Consider the following 18,270-nt stretch of genomic DNA (forward strand, 5'->3'; position numbering starts at 1 on the left):
CAAAAGGTTTCCAAGAATTTGTTCTAGGAATTTTCCTGTCTTGAATGACAGAAGATTAAAAGTCTCTGAGCATTTTGTACAGATGAAGTAGGCTTGTTGTTCACTCACCAGTAATCCTTACTGGATTCAACAAATCACATCAGAAATTTTAACTAAAATGCTGTATGTTCATGTGTGGAGTTTAATTCAGAAATGGGAAGAAAATGATAATTGTATAGGCAGCCAGCTCTAACTGTGCTCTAATCTTTGTGTCCAGTAACATGATTGCAGATTAATGTATCCTAGCAACTACAGCTAGAATCAGTCACAGACAAACAAACCAACAAACCAAAGTGCACAAGACAAATGTGCCTGAAGTTAGGAAAATACACGAAAATGCTGGAATTGTAATTGTAATTGGTGAGTTATTTATAACTTGTGCTACACTCAATGCATAGCACCCCAGTTTTATTTATCTTGTTCACAATAAAATAGTATTGCTCTTCATATTCTTTGTTGAAAATCAGTTACAAAATCATTTGTGATCTAATGGTACATTTTAAATATATAACAAAATATCAGGAGCTTTAACCGATAGTATTAGATGTTGTTAATTAATGTGAATAGTTATGTGGCAATTTTTGAATTATTACACTTTCTGTTTTTAGCAAAATGTAATACAATTTCTTTTGAAAGTCTGGAACTAAAATACAAAGTATTGTACTAAAGGGATCAGTACACATATATACTTTTTAAAAAATCAATTAACATTTTGTTCCAGCGTGCAAGGACAAATAATGGTTTCACTTTGTATTTCTGTGAGAAATGTTTCTTGTTGTAAGCTTTCTTTTAAAATTACTTTGGGAACATTGTAATGAAGATTGGGGAGGAAATGAGCAGGATACACCTGAAATAGTTCGGAAGACAGCACTTAAAGGAAACAATAGAACATAACGAAATAAAATCCTTTACTAGTTCATCGCAAGCGGTTTGAATTTGAAATAATTCGTTTTTATGTGGATAATGATTGGCAATTGTTGCTCCTATTGTGAAGTGTTTCCAATGATTGTTCTAGTGTCTTTACATCAAATCTACAGCACAGAAATAAAATTCAACTCGGTAAGGTAAGAGGTGATACATTTTGGTAGGAAGAATGAGGAGGGAGACAATACAAGCTAAGTGGTACAATTTTAAAGGGGGTGCAAGTATAGAGAGACCTGGGGATGTTTGTGCACAAATCTTTGAAAGTGGGAGGACAGATTAATAAGCAGTTAATAAAGCATATGGGATCTTGGGCTTTATAAATAGAGACATTGGCCGGAGTTTTACCCACATGTCATGGGTCCTGATGTTGGGGGACCAAACGTATGTCCTGAGCCCACGCCTGCAGGCAGTGGAACCACAGAGGCTATTTTACTGGCAGTAGGCTGCTACTGGACCCACATCCAATTAAGAATGGCAGCCTGTCTCTCTGAACTGCCGGCCCAAACAGAGGGTCGTTGGCTCTGCAGCCTTGGCAGCGTCACCGAGAGAGGTGGCCGCTGCAGAGGCTACAAGATGAAGATGCCTCCATCTTGAGGCGCCCTTGTAGGTAAATAGCAACTTTTATTTCTGTGCCGGGGCCGGAGCATCCAGAAAGAAAGGCCCCTCCCATCCCGGGAAGCCGGCAGCGGCGGCCGACTTGATGCCGGTAAAATGCTGGCGTTGTTGTAAAATGGATGACAATTGGCCTATTAGTCGGATTAAATGGCTCCTTACTGCTCCGGTTGAGCCGCTACTGTTCCCACCTCTGGCAATATCCCCCGGTGGCCGAAACGCAGCAGACTTCCCTCCCGATGCCTTATGCACCATTTTACCACCCCTCCCACCCTACAGCATGTCTCCAAAGCTCTGGTGAAATTCCGGCCATAGAGTAAAAAAGTCAGGTAGTTATGCTAAACCCATATAAAATACAGGTTCGGCCCTCGCTGGGCGTTACATCCGATTCTGGGCACCACACTTTAGGAAGGAAGTGAAGGCTTTAGAAAGGGTACAGAAGAGATTTACTGGAAGGATTCCAGAAATGAAGGATTATAGTTACATGGATAGACTGGAGAAACTGGGGATGTTCTCCTTAGAGCAGAGAAGAGAGGAGATTTGATGGGGGTGTTCAAAATCATCAAGGGTGTAGATGGAGTAAATAAAGAGAAACTGTTTCCAATGGCGGAAGTGTCGATAATCAGAGGGCAAAGATTTCAGGTGATTGGCAAAAGGACCAGGGGCAACATGAATAAAAACCTTTTTACTTAACGAGTGGTTAGGATTTGCAGTACACTGCCTGATAGGGTGGTGAATGCAGATTCAATAGTAGCCTTCAAAAGGGAATTGGAAAAATATTTGAAAGAGAAAAAACTGCAGGGATATGAGAAAAGAGCAGAGCTCTTCCAAAGAGCTGGCCCAGACTTGAATGGACAGGCAGTCACCCTCTGAGCTCTACTATCCTATGAATCTATGACATCACTTCCTACTGTCTGTCAGTCTGAGAAATTTTCCCTTGGCTCCTACCTTATAATCTCATTCTGTAGCCAATGTTCAATCCATTTTGCTCTCTAACACAGATTCCACATGCCTTAACCTTATCTGAAGAGCTTATTGAAGGTCTTCTCAAAGTTCATGTATACTACATCCACTGCATTGCCTTTGTCTAATCTGGACGGCACAGTGGCACAGTGGTTAGCATCACAGCTCCAGCAACCTGGGTTTGGTTCTGGGTACTTCTGGGTACTACTGCCTGTGTGGAGTTTGCAAGTTCTCCCTGTGACTGTGTGGGTTTTCCACCAGGTGCTCCGGTTTCCTCCCACAGCCAAAGACTTGCAGGTTGATAGGGTAAATTGGCCATTGTAAATTGCCCCTAGTGCAGGTAGGTGGTAGGAGAATGGTAGGGAATATGGGATTAATGTAGGCTTAGTATAAATGGGTGGTTGTTGGTCAGCACAGACTTGGTGGGCTGAAGGGCCTGCTTCAGTGCTGTATCTCTCTATGACTCTATTCCTTCAAAAAGTTCACTAAGTTTGGTGAAATAATGTTTTCCTTTTAGAAATTACATTCTCTGTCTCTGGATGTTTTGCTATCTGTCTTTTTAACAAGGATCCTACCTGTTTGATAGGTGCCTGGGTTAGTTGTTCCTCCATTTTTGGATGTAAGAATTACATTTGCTGTCCACCAGTCCTCTGGCACTATTTCTCTTTCAGTTGAATGCTTATGTATTGTTACGACCAGGTGAGAGGGGGCTAGGGGTTCCCTCTCAGCCTTTGCCTGGTTTAACCATAACAGGATTTAATTTTGAAAAAACACCATGTTTTAGCTCCCCCTTAGTGAATCCTTGTTCACCGCTTTCCAATTGTAAGGCAAAGAAATCAATTCAGACAGGTTTTCTTAAACTTCTACCTTTCTTGCTTAAATCTATTAATCTTAAACCCTAATCCGGTTAATGACTACGAATATGCGATGCGACCATGCTAGCATGCATATGCGACAAATGCACACAGATAGAGACAGAAAAAGTAGAAAGAATAAAGGGGAAAAGTTTGAGGCAATAGATGTGTTTCTATTTACTGTCCTTTGAGTTCAATGTGGAGTCTTTGGTTGCTGGTAAGTCTTGCTGTTTGTTAGGGCTCAGTACACGCTTCAATTTGTTTTGATTGCGGAATCTTTTCTCTCTTGAGATTTACGTGTCTTCCATGGGTCCGGTAGCTTGGGAGAAAGTGAGAGAGACACAGCCAGGAGAGAGGCTTGCTTGTTCTTCAGTTGTAAAACTTCCTTCTGGTACAATTCAAAAAACCCCAGGTTGCCCAGCAGGTTAGTCATGTGACTAGCTCCTTATTTGGAACAGTCTCTCCTGCGAGGTTTGTGGATTGTATTACCTTAGCAGGCCCTGGAATGTGCTTCCTTACACCATCAATGTCTGGTGATCAAAATCCATTTTGGTTAATTGGAGCAGGAATAGTCCTTTGTCTCCACAAACAGCATCTCTTAGAATGCAATTGTCCTTCCAGCCCAGTGTCTGGTGATCTTCAAACAAGTAATTTCTTCACTCCAGCAACAGTTTAAAATCAATGTTCATATGACAAAATTAATATGCCTCATTCTTGGCAGGTGGGGGCGTCGATACTAAAGCCTCTGCTGTCTCCTCCCTGGTTTCTTTGAATATCATTGGGTGAAATGTATTGACCTTGGTTTTTGCTCTCTCTAAATTTGGCTAATTTATCTAGTATCTCCTTTCTTTCTATCCTAACTGTTATAATATCCCTCTCGACTTTATCTACTGTTGTAATTTCCTCTTTGTTAACCTCTTCAGTGAGGCAGAATAAATATTCATTATCTCTTCCATTTCAGCGCCATCATCCTATTATCTTGCATGTCTCCGAATGGCCCTATCCCTAAGTTAATTCTCCTTTTGTTGCATAAATGCCTGTAGAATAGTGCATTAGTTCTTTCCATGTTCTTTGATATTTTAAGTTCTTATTTCCCCTTTGATGACTTCATTTCTTTTGAAGTTCTTTCCTAAAGAGTCATAGAGATATACAGCACAGAAACAGGCCCTTTGGCCCTCGGGTCCGTGCCGGCTATCAAGCACCTATCTAATCTAATCTCATTTTCCAGCACTTGGTCCGTAGCCTTGTATGCTATGCTGTTTTACTTAAATGTTGAGGGTTCCTGCCTCTACCACCTCTTCAGGCAGTGTGTTGTAGATTTCAACCACCCTCTGGGTGAAAATATTTTTCCTCAAATCCCCTTTAAACCTCCTGCCCCTTATCGTAAATCTATGCCCCCTGGTTATTGACACCTCCACTAAGAGAAAATGTTTCTTCCTATCTTCCCCTCATAATTTTGTATACCTCAATCAGTTTCCCCCTCAGCCTTCTCTGCACTAAAGAAAACAACCCTAGCCTATCCAGTATCTCTTCATAGTTGAAATGGTCCAGCCCAGACAACATCCTGGTGAATCTCCTCTGCACCCTCTCCGGTGCAATTACATTGTTCCTATAGTGTGGCGACCAGAACTGTACACAGTACTCCAGCTGTGGTCCAACTAGCATTATATACAGCTCTATCATAACCTCCCTGCTCTTGTATTCTATGCCTAAGCTAATAAAGGCAAGTATCCCATATGCCTTCCTAACCACCTTATCTACCCATGCTGCTGCCTTCAGTGATCTATGGACAAGTACACCAAGGTTCCTCTGACCCTCTGTATTTCCTAGGGTCCTACCATCCATTGTATATTTCTTTTCCTTGTTAGACCTCCCAAAATGCATCATTTCACACTTCTCAGGATTAGATTCCATTTGCCACTGCTCTGCCCATCTTCTAAGACTTTCCTCCTCACTATCTACGACACCACCAATTTTCGTGTCATCTGGGAACTTACTGATCATACCTCCTATATTCACGTCTAAATCATTAATGTACACTACAAACAGCAAGGGTCCCAGCACTGATCCCTGCGGTACACTACTGGTCACAGGCTTCCAATCGCAAAAACAACCCTCGACCATCACCCTCTGCCTCCTGCCACTAAGCTAACTATGAATCCAATTTGCCAAATTACCCTGGATCCCATGGGCTCTTACCTTCTTAACCAATCGCCCATGTGGGACCTTATCAAAAGCCTTACTGAAATCCATGTAGACTACATCAACTGCTTTACCTTCATCTACACATCTAGCCACCTCCTCGAAAAATTCAATCAAATCTGTTAGACATGATCTCCCACTGACAAAGCCATGCTGACTATCCTTGATTAATCTCTGCCTCTCCAAGTGGAGATTAATCCTGTCCCTCAGAATTTTTTCCAATAGTTTCCCTAACACTGATGTTAGGCTCACCAGCCTGTAATTACCTGGTTTATCCCGGCTACCCTTCTTGAATAATGGTACCACATTCGATGTCCTCCAGTCCTCTGGTACCTCTCCTGTAGCCAGAGAGGATTTGAAAATTTGTAAGAGTCCCTGCTATCTCCTCCCTTGCCTCACATAACAGCCTGGGATATATCTCATCTGGGCCTGAAGATTTATCCACTTTTAAGCCCGCTAAAACTGCTAATACCTCCTCTCTTTCAATGCGAATATGTTCAAGTATATCACAATCCTCCTCCCTGATCTCTACACCTACATCGTCCTTCTCCATAGTGAACACAGATGAAAAGTAATCATTTAAAACCTCACCTACGTCCTCCGGCTCCACACACAGATTGCCACTTCGGTCATTAATGGGCCCTATTCTTTCCCTGGTTATCCTCTTGCCCTTAATATACTTATAAAATGACTTAGGATTTTCCTTTATCTTGCCCGCCAGTGTTTTTTCATGTCCCTCTTCGCTCTCCTAATTACCTTTTTAAGTACCCCCCCCTACACTTTCTATACTCCTCTAGGGCCTCCACTGTTTTCAGCCCTCTGAATCTGCCATAAGCCTCCTTTTTTTTCCTGATCCAATCCTCTATATCCCTTGACATCTAGGGTTTCCTGGACTTGATGGTCCTACCCTTCACCTTTACGGGAACATGTTGGCTCTGAAGTTCACTATTTCCTTTTTGACTGACCCCCACCGGTCTGATGTAGACTTTCCTACAAGTAGCTGTTCCCAGTCCATATTGGCCAGATCCTGTTTTCTCATATTGAAATCGACCTTCCCCCAATTCAGTACCTTTACTTCCGGTCCATCTTAGTCCTTTTCCATAACTACCTGAAATCTTGGAGTTATGGTCACTATCCCCGAAATGCTCCCCCACTGACACTTCGATGCAGAAAAAAGAGACACCTAAAAAGGGAATGAATTCAGAAGGAAGGTTGAGGAAATGGGGGGCACACTGTATATGTTAGAACTCACAAGAGAATAGAAGAAATGGTCAAATATAAAGTAATTGGATTTGATCAGAGATCAATGAATAGTAGGTGACTGCAGCCAATGTCTTGCACAGAAACAAAAAAAATTAAAGGCGGCCAGATAAGATCAGAGTGTTGTAGAAAGGCAGGTGAAGGAGGTGATGAGATCCGTTATACTGAAGCAAGCTAATGAAATTCGAAAGAGAGCAAGAATTAAAAAGACACAGGACAAGGAGACTCATTAGATATAGGGGTTGCAGTGGGTTTTCTCACTACTGGCATCACCTGCCATATGGGTACTAAAAAATACAATGTTACATTCTGCTTTTCTTTATAACTATATAACATTGAGAACACTAGATTCTAATTATAAGCTGACTATTATATACTCTACATTACCTTTTAACTAAGTTTTCTTTCCAAAACTTTTAACAGGAACTTTTTGCCAGAGAACCATACATTGTTAATTCTCACATTCATGGTACATGGTCATTGTTGCTTATAGAGCAGAATTTCACAGTAATACCAAAGGCAGGAATGAGTTCTTTAAGACTGCATAAAGGATTTGCTGTTAATTTCAGCATTCTGTAAAGTGAGATCTTCAAATACGTTAATTACAGAATTGAATCAGACACACTGATGCAAATCTGTGCCAATTCAAGAATGCCAGTGTGATATCAAAGAATGAAAAGTAATATTTTACATTTAAATAGATAGGACATGCATTAATGTTGTGAAGGTAGGTGTAACCCATAAGCTCAGATAGAAATGTGTTAAAAAGTAATTTGGAATTTTTTTCAGCTTGTTAAAACAAATCCTCTTGGAGATACAACTGGAGCAGTGTAATTATTATTGGGACAAATCTTTCTGGAGTGTGACATTCCCTGGCATGCACTGATAGACATTTTCTGGTACCTCCATCTTGAATATAATTTGCACTGTAACTTGCTGAAAGTCTGAGCTAGTAAAGGCAAAGTGAGGGCCACTGGACATCTGTGACCTTAGTAAATGATGGGACCAAGGGTGTATCACCTTAACTGATGGGATTTAAGGATTGAGAAAGAAACAGAGGAAAGATGAAGAAGGAGGGTGTACTGGAGTCAAAACAGGTACAAAAGTGGGAAGGAAACGATTGGATTAACTGAAGAAAAAGAGACAGGCAGGAAGGAAAAGGGAGTTTTAAAAACAATTTTTAAAGTTACTTATGATGTTAATTATGAACCCTAAATTTTGTCAGTGTGTTTAATGAACGATGAATGTGAAAATCCAGCAAGTTCTTAAAAAATAACAGTGAGCTTGAGAACGAGCTGCCAGTGAGTGGGACAAACAGCAGAGTGATGGGAATCAACCAGCAGCTTATGGGGTTTCATAGCTTATGATATGTCCGTTATTCCCAGCATGTGTCATGATCCCGCTGTTATTCCCAGCATGCATCATGATCTCGCTGTTATTCCCAGCATGCATCATGATCTTGCTGTTATTTTTCCAGGAAGATTTGGGCCATTACTTATTTTTCATTTTGTTAACTTGGCAAAAATGTTGTTATCCATGTACTGTGCCAAAGATCAAAGAATAGTCCAGTGGCACTTGTGTATTGAAGAGGACACAGACAGGCTGGTGGAATGGGCAAACACATGGCAGATGAAATTTAATGCAGAGAAGTGTGAAGTGATAAATTTGGTAGGAAAAATTAGGAGAAAGGGATGCCATTCTAAAGGGGGTGCAGGAACAGATGGACCTAGAGGTAGATGTGCACAAATTGTTGAAGGTGACGGGACAGGTTGAGAAATTGGTTAGTAAGGCATATAGTGTCCTTGGCTTTATAAATCAAAGCACAGAGTCCAAAATAAAGGAAGTTATGATGAACCTTTACAAAACACTGGTTCGGCCTCAGCTGGAGTATTGTGCCTAATTTCGGGCACCACACTGTAGTAAGGATGTGAATGCATTGGAGAAGCTGCAGAAAAGATGTATGAGAATTTTCCAGGGATGAGGAATTTCAGTTACAAGGATATACTGGCAAAGCTGGGGCTGTTTTCTTTAGAGAAAAAACGAGGAGATTGGATAGAGGTGTTCACAATCATGAGTGGTCTGGACAGAGTAGATGGGGAGAAACTATTCCTATTGGCAGGCAGGTTGAGAACCAGATGACACCGATTTAAGGTGATTAACAAAGGAAGCAATGGTATCATGGGGAAAAGCTTTTTTATGAAGCTAGTGGTTAGGATCTGGAATGCACTGCTTGAGAGTGTGATGGAGGCAGTTTCAATGGTGGCTTTCAAAAGGGAATTGGATAATTATCTGAGGAGAAAAAATTTGCAGAGCTATGGGGAAAAGGCAGGGGTGTGGAACCAGCTGAGTAGCTCTGACAGAGATACAGCATGGTTAAAGATGGGCCGAATGGCCTCTTTCTGTGCTATAACCATTCTATGATTCTACAAACCCATTAAACTGTAAAAGGAAATGTTTCTCCTTAGTGCCTTTTCACCACCAACCCAAGACAAAAAATCCTAGTAGCTTGAACAGTGCCAGTGTAAAGTTATATTTGAAAAGAATATTGAACAGGGGGAAAAGAATAAGTTAATGTCAGTGTTGTTTAATTAAACTCTCATTCTTATCAAACATTATTTTATACATCAGTTGATCTGCCTTCCCAATTTTGTCACCCCCATTGTATATCCTGTTTCCTAATTTAGCAAATAATAAACTTGATTTGCCTTTTGTTCCTGTTTAAGTTCTGTTTCCCACCTATTTCATTTTGATATTTTTCTTGGCTGTTCTTTTCAATCACTGAATAGTGATTCTACCCCTCGCCAAGATGTCTGCTTCCCATTAAAGGAACGTTAGCTCCACAAAAACATTTGACAACCCTTCCTTTGTTACAAACATGCAGCTTGATAACAACTGCATTGAAAGTCAACATTGCATTGATTCGCTGTGATGTTATCATGGTGAAAATGATATAGGCTCTTGTAGCCATTCTCCCTCCCTCAGCAGGTTTGCCACACACTTTAACATTGAAGACAGTGCCCCATTGGAAATGAAGCAGCCAGTTCCCTTGTTATGCTGGAACCCACTTCCATATTCTTAAGGGTAATGTTAAGATTCTTCCATGAAAATGCTTCATTTCAAAATTGTGCCATTTATTATCTTTGCTATTACTAAGCAGGCTTCTTGATAACTAGCTAGGACTCTACTTAGATATTTGGCAACAGGAGGTTACAAGTAGGATTATCCTGAACATTAATAAGTGATGGGTGCCCAAGGCAACAATCGAGAACAATCTGATCTAGATTCCAAACTGCAGGGTGGGGCTTAGTGGAACAAATTGTTGGTATGATTGTAACATGAGATCTGCTGGAACATAATTCTCTCTTTTCAACGATGTTCCCTCAGTTCCTATTTAGTGTTCAATTCTTTCCACCCCTCCACTTTGTAAAGCACTAGAGCTAGTAGTAGAGTGGATTGAAATGTTTGCTCTACGTTCAATGCCATTGGTTTGTGGGATCAAAAGTTTCACTTCATTTTACATAACCGTGTAGATAGGCAAAGCGTATTGTTGTGCTGAAGGTCAATTGCCAATAAGATTGTGAGCTTAATCCTAAATTCAATTACTCATTTTGGGTGTTTTTCGGTTCTACTAATGTCATCTATTTTTACTGATTATCCTTATCCTTCTTTCTTTGTGCATTTCATCGTGCAGAATTTACATAATGACAGCAGCAATGAGTGCAGTGTCTGCATTCAAATGGAAACAAGAGTAAGTATGTTGCAATATGATTAAACAAGTCCTTTTTTTTACATTTTTGCTGTAATCTCAAAGGGTCTTCACTTGGTAAAGTAACATTTCAATGCAGCTCATCAAAGCCTGATAAATGTAGTTAGAATGATTTGATTGGAAGTAGAACAAATGGAAGCTTATTGTGGGGATGCCTGAACCAAACTGCATAAGAAGAAAAATTTGCCAACCATAGGTTCTTCACAGCTGTATCACTGTCTCAGTGTGCAATTCTTATCTATAACCTTTTTGCATGCCTGTCTAGGTCTCATAATGATAAATCATTAATTTCACGCAAATGGGTTTAGTTGATTAAACTTCTAAGGATGAAATTAAAAGATCTATCTTATTATTAAAAAATTCTCTTGTGCATTCCCTACCTTTGACGGCGGTGCCTTCAGCTGTCTGAGCCCGAAACTCTGGAATTCCCACTGTTAATCACTCTGTTTCTCCACCTCTCTTCCTTTAAGACCCTCCTATAAACCCACCTCTTTGACCAAGCTTTCAGTCACCCCTCCCAATATCGCTTTCTTTAGCCGGGCATCAATTATTGTCTGAGTAGGGTTCTGTGAAGTTCCTTGGGACATTTTCCTATGTTTACGGCGCATTGCTGTCCCTTCCAATGTACAATTTAAATTTAAAAGAAAGATCACTTTTCATTATTGTGTTAGTGGTAGCACCCTCACCTCTGCGTCAGAATGTTATTGGTTCAAGTTCCACTCCAGGACTTGAGCACATAATCTAGGCTGACGCTTTTCGGGGGGTAGTTTTAACCCCGTAAAATGGGTGTGTTGAGGTCAGGTGAGATGTAAAAATCTCAAACCCGATCTCAATCTGCTTCCAACCTACCCATTTCCGGCTTTGAAGGAGATCAGATGGGGGTGGGCAGCTAGCCCAATGCAAATAGATGGGACGTTAGCTATTTAAATATTATAATGAGACCAGCAGCATCTGAGGTAACGTGTCTTACAAGTTTAACCCTGGTTGGTCAGATTTCCCAGGCCTCGGGAAACCTCACAGCTCAAGAATGGTGAGGACAGCTTAAGGGAAAAGGTAAGTGCAATCACAATACACCTTATGGGACATGAAAAGCAGGAGTGCTTCCCCCGGGCCCCTTGTGCCTACCTTCTCATTTGCCATCAGGACCAGCCCCCACCTCTGCCTTCAGATCCCCCCATCAAAAGACCCCCTGCCCCAGGATCGGGGATCAGATCACCCCCTACCCAGGATTGGATTCCCATCTGCCACAATCCCACTAAAGCAGCAGCAAGTTCCTACCAATTCCTGTGGAACCCTGCCACACTGATATCCTCACTGCCCCTGCAGCATGCAAAACCCACTCTTGTCAACATTGGGGTCTTCACCAGCTGAAGGTGTGCAGTGCTGTCGAACATGCATCCTTTGGATAAAATGTTTGTATCAAAGCTCCGTCTGCCCATTCAGGTTAATTTAAAAGATCCCATGGCATTATTGAAAAAAGAGCAGGAGAGTTTCCTGATGTCTTGGCCAACATGTATCCCTCAACAAGCATCATTACAAAATACCTTAGATTAACTGGTCATTTATCTCAATCCTGTTCATTGGCTTTTGCTATACTGCATTTAACTATATAACTGTAGTCCCACAGCAGAAATAATTCAATGGCCATAAAGAGCTTTAGGACATCCTGACGACGTGAAAAGGTGTGAGTTACATAGAAGCTCTTCTTGTACTTATACAGACTTTACCATTAAAATTATCAACAGGAGGAACTCCTTCTCTCAAAAGCGGGACCGCATATTAAATAAACACCATCAAACAGATACTCAATCAAATCAGGAGTGCTCTGTTAAACTGGACCACAGACATTTTTATGAGGAACATAGGAACATAGGAGCAGGAGTAGGCCACTCAGCCCATCGAGCCTGCACCGCCATTCAATATGATCATGGTTGATCATCCACTTCAATGTTTTTTTCCCATACTATCCTCATATTCCCTTATGTCATTTGATATTCAGCATGGTGGCTCATTTAAATGGCTGGGGCAAACCGCACCCCCCAATGACGTGGAGAGGGCGGGCGATCCATCCCCGACAATGGCGGCAGGAGCCACTGCGCAGGCATTGACGCCATTTTTAAAGGGCTTTGAGCCCTACATTACAATTTAAAGTTTTAAAGCAACAGTATTATAATTCATTTTAGAAATATTAAATACATGTTTCCAGCCCCTTTCCCACCCCCCCAATAACCATACACTCATTCCTTGCCCTTTTCCCCCCCCCCCAAAATACTTGTGTACCTCACCTTTCCACCCGCCACCCCCCCCCCACAAAGTTCACAAACTTTTAACTACCTTCCCCACCTTCCCCTCCACCAATCAGATTAGCTTGACTCCACTCTCTGCCACCTCCCCCCCCCACACTTAAATACTTACCTCTCTCCCCTCGCCACCAGTGTCCTGCATCGGATCTCCGAACGGAGATCCAAAGGCGCGGGAATGCCGGCTGCTGCCGTCAGTATGGCATCGGAACAGACGGCGGGAGCGGGTAAGTATTTGATTCATTAATTTGCATTTTTTTGATTAGAAAAATGCTGCTCCCGTCGCTGAGTGGCGAGGAGGCCACCACGAGGCCTTGCTGCCGCCGGCAATATCGGGCCGGGCCTTCCTGACGTCAAGGCCTGTGGTGGGCCTTTCCCGGAGACATTTTCCGCCATGACTCCTGACGTTGGGGGGGGGGGGGGGGCCATAAAATCTGTCCCTTTAAGGCACTTCACAGGAGCGTTACCAAATAAAATTTGACACTGCGACAAAAATGGCAATAATAGGACAGATAAACAAAAGCATGGTCAAAGAGGTAGGTTTTAAAGAGAATCATAAGGAGAAGAGAGACGTGGAGAGGTTTAGAAAGGAAATTCCAGAGTTTATAACCAAGGCAGCTCAAGGCATGGCCGCCAATGGTGGAAACTGTGGATATGCGTGAGACCAGAATTGGAGGATAACAGAGATTTCGGAGGGTTGTAGGGCTGGAGCAGGTTACAGAGAGGGACAGACCCATGGAGGGAATTAAAAATGAGGATGAGATTATTCAAATATTAGATGATTTTATTGAAGTGGGAGACCATTTGACTTCTGTCTTTTTATATTACAAATTGAAATCTGCCAGTAGATACATTTCTTCTTTAGAGACTTACAGAATTATTTGCAATTGATTTTATTTCCTTTTGAAAGCACTGAGAAGACATCAGTCAAGGAAACGATGGCGAACTTAGGGCAACCAGTGCTTGATCCATTCAAGAACAAGCAAGAGCTGAAGTCGATGGACAACTCTGGCACATTAGCTCTTAATTCCCTACTCCGCTTCAGTGTTGATGCCGAAAGGCCACAGTCCAAACCGAAGAGCAGTTCACGTTTTGGAAGGCTGAGTTACCACTCCTTTTTCTCAAGGCACAACCCTCACCCTCATCGAGTAAGACATATCAATGGTAAGACGTTCCAGTACGCATTTAGCTTGCTTTCCTTTACAAGGTAGATATAAATGATGAAAGCCATTTAGCCCATCCTGATCTATCTGTCCAGAAAGAATGTGTAGTCATCCATCACACCATAAAATGTTTCTTAAATAACTTGAGTTTTTTGTCTCCTCTATGTTACATGAACCCTTTCCCTTGTCGATCACTGCTAGCGTGAAGAAGAGCTACCCGGTCAGCCGAAATTTGCCTTTCAGTATGAACCTGTGCCCCTAGTCCGACTGTATGTTCACTTCTGAAGTAGTATTCCAGACTTTTCTATATTGTTTAATATCTATTTTACAGAACAAAAACTTTACATATACATGGACTTTGTCAGTGACACATCAGAAAGCTATCGCATGTCAGACAACGCACACTATTCAATGCAAATTTCTTTCACTCTTACATTTTTGTGTCCTGTACTAGATACTGTTCTGATTCACTGACCATTCTTGTAAATAGACCTTGTGTCCCATATGAACCAGGGTGTGTTGTATCTGCCCATCAAACAAAGAATATTTAATACTGTACAATAGCTTGCTGGAACATAATGTCAATGAGTTTTATGGACATTTATTTGGTACTAGCTCATAAATTACTGAATATTTTGAATTCAATTTCCCAACTGGTCATGGTGTTAAAAGAAATTTGCGTTTGACAGATTTAACAGTTTTTAAAGAACTGACCAATTGGATAGACAAAGGGAATGCAACAGATGTAATGTATATGAATTTTCAGCATGGATTTGATAAAGTATCTCGCAGTAAAAACAAAATCAGGGATGTGGCATAAAATTTAACAGCATGAGTAATAAATTGGTAGATGGACAGAAAATAAAAATTGAGGGAAAATGGATGTTGCTTAGATGGAAGAAGAGTTGGAAGTAGAATACTCCAATGGTCTTAGTTTGATGGGCAAATACAACACACTCTGGTTCATATGGGACACAAGGTCTATTTACAAGAATGGTCAGTGAATCAGAACAGTATCCAGTACAGGACACAAAAATGACCAATAGAGATGATTTGGACTTTGGCATAAGGAACACAATCCTCAAAGTTGCTAAGTGCACAAAAATAGGTCACAGAGCAGGGGGGTAATTAGGGTTCAAATGTAAGTGGGTTACAGGGCAGGGTTTAATTGGACCAGATCCACAGATGTAATTAGTTCTCGTGCATTGTGTCCATAATTTTATATAACACTTTGCTTTTATATTGTTATTTATCTATAGATAAATGGCAAGCCTATGACAGTTGGTTGGAGCATAGGAGGTCTGTCTGTATCACAGACTGAGGAACTGAGAGATACCAAACCAAGCTGCTACAGTGCCACCACTGGCAAAAGTGTGTAATTACAGCATGACAAGTTTACATAGGCAGTTTCCATTATAAATATAGACATAGAATTTACAATGAAAAAAGTTGTCAAAAGTGTGACAGAATTGTAATGACAGAAATTAAAGTTGTTTGGACTAGAAGTGCACACAGATATAAGATTTTTATTATAGGATATCAATTGTAAGTGAGCTGGACTCACTGATAGCACATTTACCTCTGAGTCAGAAGGTAAGGCATTCAAGCTATACTTCAATACTGAAGCACACAATTTGAGCTGATTGGTGCAGTACTGAGGGAGTGCTGCATCAACTGAGGAGCCATCTTTTGGGTGAGATGATAAATTGACGCCATTCGATAATTCAGATGGATGTTAAAGGTTCCATGGTTCAGGTTGAGGAAGAGTAGGGAATTCTGCCAGTTCTTGGCGAATGTTTAACCCTCAGTCAAAACCATGAAAAACAGATTGACTGGCCAGTCATTTTGTTTGGGATCTTGCTGTGCATTACAAAGTAATTAATTGCATGTGAAATGCATTCAATGGAAGCTTCCAAGGGAAAAGTGATAAGGTGCTAAGTAAATGCAAGTCATGCATTTGAAACATCAACTGACAATAGCTAAACTGATCCTTTAAGTCCAGGATTGAGGTTTTTGTCAATTCATACAGCAGCTGCTCATGGATATTGATGAGCTAGAGGATATGTGCTGAATGGAAAATGTACTTGGGTTTATGCTAGTTGCCAGCAGAGAGTTAATGTAAATCCTTCAGATCTTTAAGTTTTTCCTGATGTCCCACCAGTCTATTTATTTTTTTTAATTCATTCATGGGATGTGGGCGTTGCTGGCTAGACCAGCATTTATTGCCCATCCCTAATTGCTCTTGAGAAGGTGATGGTGAGCTGCCTTCTTGAACCACTGCAGTCCATGTGAGGTAGGTATACCCACAGTGCTGTTAGGAAGGGAGTTACAGGATTTTAACCCAGCGACAATGAAGGAACGGCAATATAGTTCCAAGTCAGGATGGTGTGACTTGGAGGGGAATTTGCAGGTGGTGGTGTTCCCATGCATTTTCTTCCCTTGTCCTTCTAGTTGGTAGAGGTCGCGGGTTTCGAAGGTACTGTCTAAGGAGCCTTAGTGCGTTGTAGATGGTACACACTGCTGCCACTGTGCATTGGTGGTGGAGGGAGTGAATGTTTGTAGATGAGGTGCCAATCAAGCGGCTGCTTTGTCCTGGATGGTGTCGAGCTTCTTGAGTGTGGTTGGAGCTGCACCCATCCAGGCAAATGGAGAGTATTCTATCACATTCCTGACTTGTGCCTGTTAGATGGTGGACAGGCTTTGGGGAGTCAGGAGGTGAGTTACTCGCTGCAGGATTCCTAGCCTCTGACCTGCTCTTGTAGCCATGGTATTTATATGGCTACTCCAGTTCAGTTTCTGGTCAATGGTAGCCCCTAGGATGTTGATAGTGGGGGATTCAGCGATGGTGATGCCAATGAATATCAAGGGGAGATGGTTAGATTCTCTCTTGTTTGAGATGGTCATTGCCTGGCACTTGTGTGGCACGAATATTACTTGCCACTTATCAGTCCAAACCTGGATATTGTCCAGGTCTTGCTGCATTTCGACACAGACTGGTTCAGTATCTGAGGAGTCACGAATGGTGCTGAACATTGTGCAATCATCAGCAAACATCCCCACTTCTGACCTTATGATTGAAGTAAGGTCATTGATGAAGCAGCTGAAGATGGTTGGGCCTGTGACACTACCCTGAGGAACTCCTGCAGTGATGTCCTGGAGCTCAGATGATTGACCTCCAACAACCACAACCATCTTCCTTTGCATTAGGTATGACTCCAACCAGCAGAGAGTTTTCCCCCTGATTCCCATTGACTCCAGTTTTGTTAGGGCTCCTTGATGCCATGCTCGGTCAAACGCTGCCTTGGGGTCAGGGGCAGTCACTCTCACCTCACCTCTTGAGTTCAGCTCCTTTGTCCATGTTTGAACCAAGGTTGTAATGAGGTCAGGAGCAGAGTGGCCCTGGCAGAACCCAAACTGAGCAGGTTATTGCTAAGCAAGTGCTGCTTGATGGCACTGTTGATGACACCTTCCATCACTTTACTGATGATTGAGAGTAGACTGATGGGGCAGTAATTGGTCGGGTTGGACGTGTCCTGCTTCTTGTGTATAGGACATACCCGAGCAATTTTCCACATTGCAGGGTAGATGCTAGTGTTGTAGCTGTACTGGAACAGCTTGGCTAGGGACATGGCAAGTTCTGGAGCACAGGTCTTCAGTACTATTGCCAGAATATTGTCTGGGCCCATATCCTTTTGGTATCCAGTGCCTTCAGTCGTTTCTTGATATCAGGCGGAGTGAATCGAATTGGCTGAAGTCTGGCATCTGTGATGTTGGGGACTTCAGGAGGAGGCCGAAATGGATCATCAACTCGGCACTTCTGGCTGAAGATTGTTGCAAATGCTTCTGCCTTATCTGAGCTCCCCCATCATTGAGGATGGGGATATTTGTGGAGCCACCTCCTCCAGTTAGTTGTTTAATTGTCCACCGCCATTCACGAATGGATATGGCAGGATTGCAGAGCTTAGATCTGATCTGTTGGTTATGGGATTGTTTAGCTGTCTATTGCATGCTGCTTACGCAGTTTGGCACGCAAGTAGTCCTCTGTTGTAGCTTCACCAGGCTGACACCTCATTTTGAGGTATGCCTGGTGCTGCTCCTGGCATGCCCTTCTGCACTCTTCATTGAACCAGGGTTGGTCTCCTGGCTTGATGGTAATGGTAGAGTGGGGGATATGCTGGGCCATGAGG

General features: G+C 42.0%; 1 protein-coding gene across 1 annotated transcript in view; it reads left to right on the forward strand.

Annotated features, from left to right (window-relative positions):
- The first annotated feature begins 312 nt into the window (after positions 1 to 312).
- The window catches only part of tbata (thymus, brain and testes associated), a 43,159-nt gene continuing 25,201 nt past the window's right edge, over positions 313 to 18,270 (forward strand). Inside the window, exons 1-3 of the mRNA XM_068020339.1 lie at positions 313 to 399; positions 10,546 to 10,602; positions 13,831 to 14,084. Of these exons, the coding sequence (XP_067876440.1) occupies positions 10,556 to 10,602; positions 13,831 to 14,084 (301 nt within the window). The 5' untranslated portion in view covers positions 313 to 399; positions 10,546 to 10,555. The remainder of the gene's footprint in view (positions 400 to 10,545; positions 10,603 to 13,830; positions 14,085 to 18,270) is intronic.

Source organism: Heterodontus francisci, chromosome 42 (genome assembly GCF_036365525.1).
Source record: "Heterodontus francisci isolate sHetFra1 chromosome 42, sHetFra1.hap1, whole genome shotgun sequence".
NCBI classification, from domain to species: Eukaryota; Metazoa; Chordata; class Chondrichthyes; order Heterodontiformes; family Heterodontidae; genus Heterodontus; species Heterodontus francisci.